Raw genomic sequence first — 4,368 nt, forward strand, 5'->3', positions numbered from 1 at the left:
CAAAAATTACTGGTAGGTGATCGGTTGTGAATTCGGTTGTTATACAAGGCGTTGTTATTTGGTGCAAATTATTTGATAGGACAATATCGATAGTGGATGGTCTACGGTTATTGTCGCAGGGGTTTGTAGCTGTTTATGATATTAGCTAACAGTTAAATGTCTTCCTTAAAACTCTCGTGATCCTTGTTAGCTCCTGGGTTATATACCGCTATTGTTGCCACGGTTCATATACAATATCTAAAGGATATAAACAACAGGTTAGCAAATGTCAAAGTTGGTGACAGCAGGACGATCGATCGTGGCGGGTACTGCTAACCACCGCTAGGTGGCAGCCGCACAGGTTCGGGTCTTGGGGCGATGACCTGGAGTTTGAGAAAGATATAAGATTGCGACATCGCGAAATGCAGGGAGTTATAGTCAAACCAGCAGCGAGGCGAGACAGTTTTTTAAAAGGTGTGTGAAAAGGTGCAATAAAGGCGAACGTTTGAAACGAGTCGATCCGCGAGTTTTTTAAAACGTGTCAATATTGCGAGAAAAGTACTCACTCCTCTTTAAAGGTTTTGGACCTCGTCAAGCGAGTGGTTAGGCGAGTGCAATTAATGTTAACAAGCTTTTAAAGCCGTTCTAACGCCACACGTTGCGCTGACGACGAACACCGTTCGTACTTAGATGAAGGAGCTTTTCCCTGAGCCCGGGATGAGCATGGCTCGTCGTGGGGGATAAGAAGCTTATCCTCGCGTTTTTCATCCGCTGCTTCTTCCATCGTGGCGAGATTTACGCGTTGGCCAATCTTAGCCTTGGCTGCCATTATTCGCTCACTCCTAGGGCGACGACCCTGGGCTACATCCGCGGTTGCGGTTCCGCTACCCGTTTCATGTGGCGCGTTCACGGCGTTTTCACGATCACCTGCCGCACAATCTATTTTCTGCGCTTCTTGCGACATTCCGAGTCCCAATCCAAACCTACACGCCACAGGTCTTGCATAATCATGCGGCCGTGAATCAAGAGGGGAGCTAGTAGACCCAACGGATCGAACAAGCTCATGATAACTCTAAGTGCTATTCTCTTCGTAGGGCGTTTTCCTTCGACAGCATAGGGAACTAACTCGTCGTGCCAACATGAGGAGAACCGAAATACATCGACAACAGGGTCCCATACCATTCCAAGTACCCTAGTGTGGTTGTTGTTTTCCGTTAGCTTAATGACTACTGGGTTGGATTTCGCATCCTTTTCCTCCACACTCTTTAATACAGATGGGTCATTACTCACCCAGTTGCGCATGTTGAGGCCGGCTTGAGAGTGTATGAATTTCACTTGTCTTACTCGGTCGATAGCTTCTTCTCGCGTATCGCAGCTGTCGAAATAGTCGTCGACGTAGGTCGAACGTTTAATCGCGGCTGCAGCAATCGGATATGTCTTCGCATGCTCGTCGGCATTACGGTGCATGACATATTGGGCAGAGCAAGGGGAACACGTTGCTCCAAATGTAGCGACGTCCATCAGATATATGTCTGGATCTTTACTCTGGTCGAAGCGAAACAGGAAACGCTGACTGTGGGTGTCTTCTGGTCGAATGCGGATCTGATGGAACATCTTTTCTATGTCTCCTCCGAATGCAATCTTCCTCTGTCTAAACACACACAATACTCCGGGGAGCATTGCCAGCAAATCCGGTCCTTTCAGCAGGCACGAATTTAGTGAAACTCCTTGCACTTTTGCCGCCGCATCCCAAACAAGACGTTTTTTGTCTGGCTTATGAGGGTGTCCAACCACGTTTAGCGGGAGGTACCAGATACGTTTAGGATTAGCTGCTGCTAATTCCTCTTCGGTTGCTCGGTGTGCGTAGCCTCTATCGATGTACATGTGCATTTGTTCGTGCACTGTTTTCTTCAGCTGTGGGTCTTGCTCCAGCTTTCGCTCTAGTGCATGTAGTCGTTTCGTCGCCATCGCAAGGCTAGTAGGGAGGGTTACGTCATGTGATTTCCATAACAGTCCCGTTGTGAAGCGACCGTCCCTCTTCTCTGTTGTACTTTCAAGAAGTTGTTTGGCTCGCACTACGTCTTGTGGTTCTGGCAAGTATTCGCCGAAGCTAGTCACGACTGTTTCTTCCAACGTGAAGTACTGGCGGAGCATTTCGTTCAGTGTATCATTTTCCCTATTGGCTCGCTGTTCTACGTTGTGCACGCTGCATATTGCTGGTTGACGGGTAAGGTTGTTTGTCTCATGGGGACCGTAGATAGCCCAGCCCAGTACCGTTTTTACGGCGATTGGCTGTCCCGGCTGACCCGCCCGAGTATCCAACGGCTTCATCAGGTTCACGTTTTCCAGCCCGATGAGAATTTGTGGAACACCTTCCTCGCCTTGGTGGACTGGAAGATCCTGCAAGTAGTCATAAGAACTTATCAGTGTATTTATTTTAACGCTCTGAGAGGGGAGACTTAGCTGGTTCACGGTATGAGCGGCCGCTATGAGATAGCGCCGCTCGCCTCCCCGTGCTGAGATCTCTAGGCTGATCCGTTGGGAGGCATCTTCTATACGCTTTACGTTGGCTGTCCAATTCAGCTCCAGTGGCTCAGGTACTCCTTTGATCCCCAAACTCGCCGTTAGAGAGGCTTCTACCAAGGTCACCGATGATCCTTCATCTAGAAACGCGTGTGTGTCGACTCGCTTTTCCCCGTTGTGGATAGTTACGGGCACCACGCGAAACAGGGTTGTTTTCGCCACGTGTTGATGTGTCTGGCACTGTGCGGTTTTGGCTGACTTCGATATATCTTCCTTCTTCTGATGCAACAGGCTGTGATGCCGTTCTCCACATCCCGGAACGCCACAGGAGTATCGTGATCGGCATGGTTTAGTACCGTGGTCAGCCAGACAGTTAATGCAGACTTTCATCCGTGTCACAGCCTCTAACCGTTCGACGGGAGACATGCTCTTGAACGCTTCGCATTGTCTCACCTTGTGGTCTGGCTTCTTGCAATGGTGGCACGGCGTCGAATACGTTGTGGCTGGTGGTGTTTTCAGCTCTTGAACTGGCTTGTCATGTGTCACGGAAACGTCATTCAAGTGCGGACTAGAGTTGTGCACATTTGTACGATGTATCGTCTTTTCAATGACGGGCTTTTGTGGGTTGTACTTAGTCACCTCGCAAGACTCATCCACTAGTACGTCCATGAAAGCACCGAACTCTTTCATGGTAGGTAACTTGCACTTTCGACTGTATCGTACCCACTCCAATTGTCGCGATGCAGGTAATTTTTCCACCATTTCTTCCAACAGCTCGGAGTTGGTGAGATAATGCGCAAGGTCTTCGTTCTTTAAGTAGGAGCAGAGGTGTTGTACGGCCAGGCCAAAAGTAATCAGCTCATCGAGTCTTTCCGGCTTTGGTGCTGGTATTCCTCTGACCTTCGTTACCAAATCCTTAACGACAAGTGAAGGTCGCCCGTATAACCTCTTCAGTGTTTTGACTATGAGTGACACTGACGACGGGTTGTCAAGCCACCCTTCGACCGCTTCCCGCGCTGGTCCTTTGAGACACTCCTCCAATCTTGCTACATTTTCCGCCGGCGAGAGTTTGCACGCTTTTGTGGATTCCACAAAATAGCAATAAAACTTTGGCCACTCGCGCGGCTTGCCTGAGAACGCTGGTAACTTTTTAGGCCATACCTGTCTGGCTGCTATGTGGTCGGCGGTAGGTCTCCATTCCAAATCGTCGGTTTTTTGGTCACGTGGTGCTTCCGCATGCTGCTGAACGGGTTTGTTGCTGGAACATGCTTGCGGCTCAAAAAACTCGGATTGACGTTGCATCCACTCAGACGTTTTCGCGTAGCCACTAACGCTGGAACCTCCAAAATCACTCGCGTCTTCCAACTCATTTATTTGTGCCTCATGTTCGATTTCCAACGCGGCCAACTTACACTTTAGCTCAGCTTCCGCCATTGTCTTTTCCTTCTCGGCCATTAGGAGCTTAAGCTGTAAGCCTTGTCCCCTTACAAGCCGTTCTAACGCCACACGTTGCGCTGACGACGAACACCGTTCGTACTTAGATGAAGGAGCTTTTCCCTGAGCCCGGGATGAGCATGGCTCGTCGTGGGGGATAAGAAGCTTATCCTCGCGTTTTTCATCCGCTGCTTCTTCCATCGTGGCGAGATTTACGCGTTGGCCAATCTTAGCCTTTTTTTTTTTTTTTTTTTTTTTTTTTTTTGTTAACGGGGAGGGAACCTTCAAAAGGTACCCACCTAGAGGGGCATATCGCGGCTTGACACCGCCCCTCGAGATGGGTTATGTGGGATTCATCATGAAGCTTGACCCGTGAAGCGAGTCAAGCGACCGATGCGACCGCACTAAACCACTCCTCGACCTGATCCGAAC

At 49.4% G+C, this 4,368-nt stretch overlaps 1 protein-coding gene across 1 annotated transcript; it reads right to left on the bottom strand.

Annotated features, from left to right (window-relative positions):
* Positions 1-311: 311 nt before the first annotated feature.
* Positions 312-4,137, bottom strand: LOC128306688 (uncharacterized). The gene is made up of 2 exons (XM_053044275.1): positions 1,270-4,137; positions 312-362 (listed from the first exon to the last, which is right to left on the bottom strand). The coding sequence occupies exons 1-2, from the start codon at positions 4,135-4,137 to the stop codon at positions 312-314; spliced, it is 2,919 nt and encodes a 972-aa protein (XP_052900235.1).
* Positions 4,138-4,368: the final 231 nt, after the last annotated feature.

Source organism: Anopheles moucheti, chromosome X, assembly GCF_943734755.1.
Source record: "Anopheles moucheti chromosome X, idAnoMoucSN_F20_07, whole genome shotgun sequence".
NCBI classification, from domain to species: Eukaryota; Metazoa; Arthropoda; class Insecta; order Diptera; family Culicidae; genus Anopheles; species Anopheles moucheti.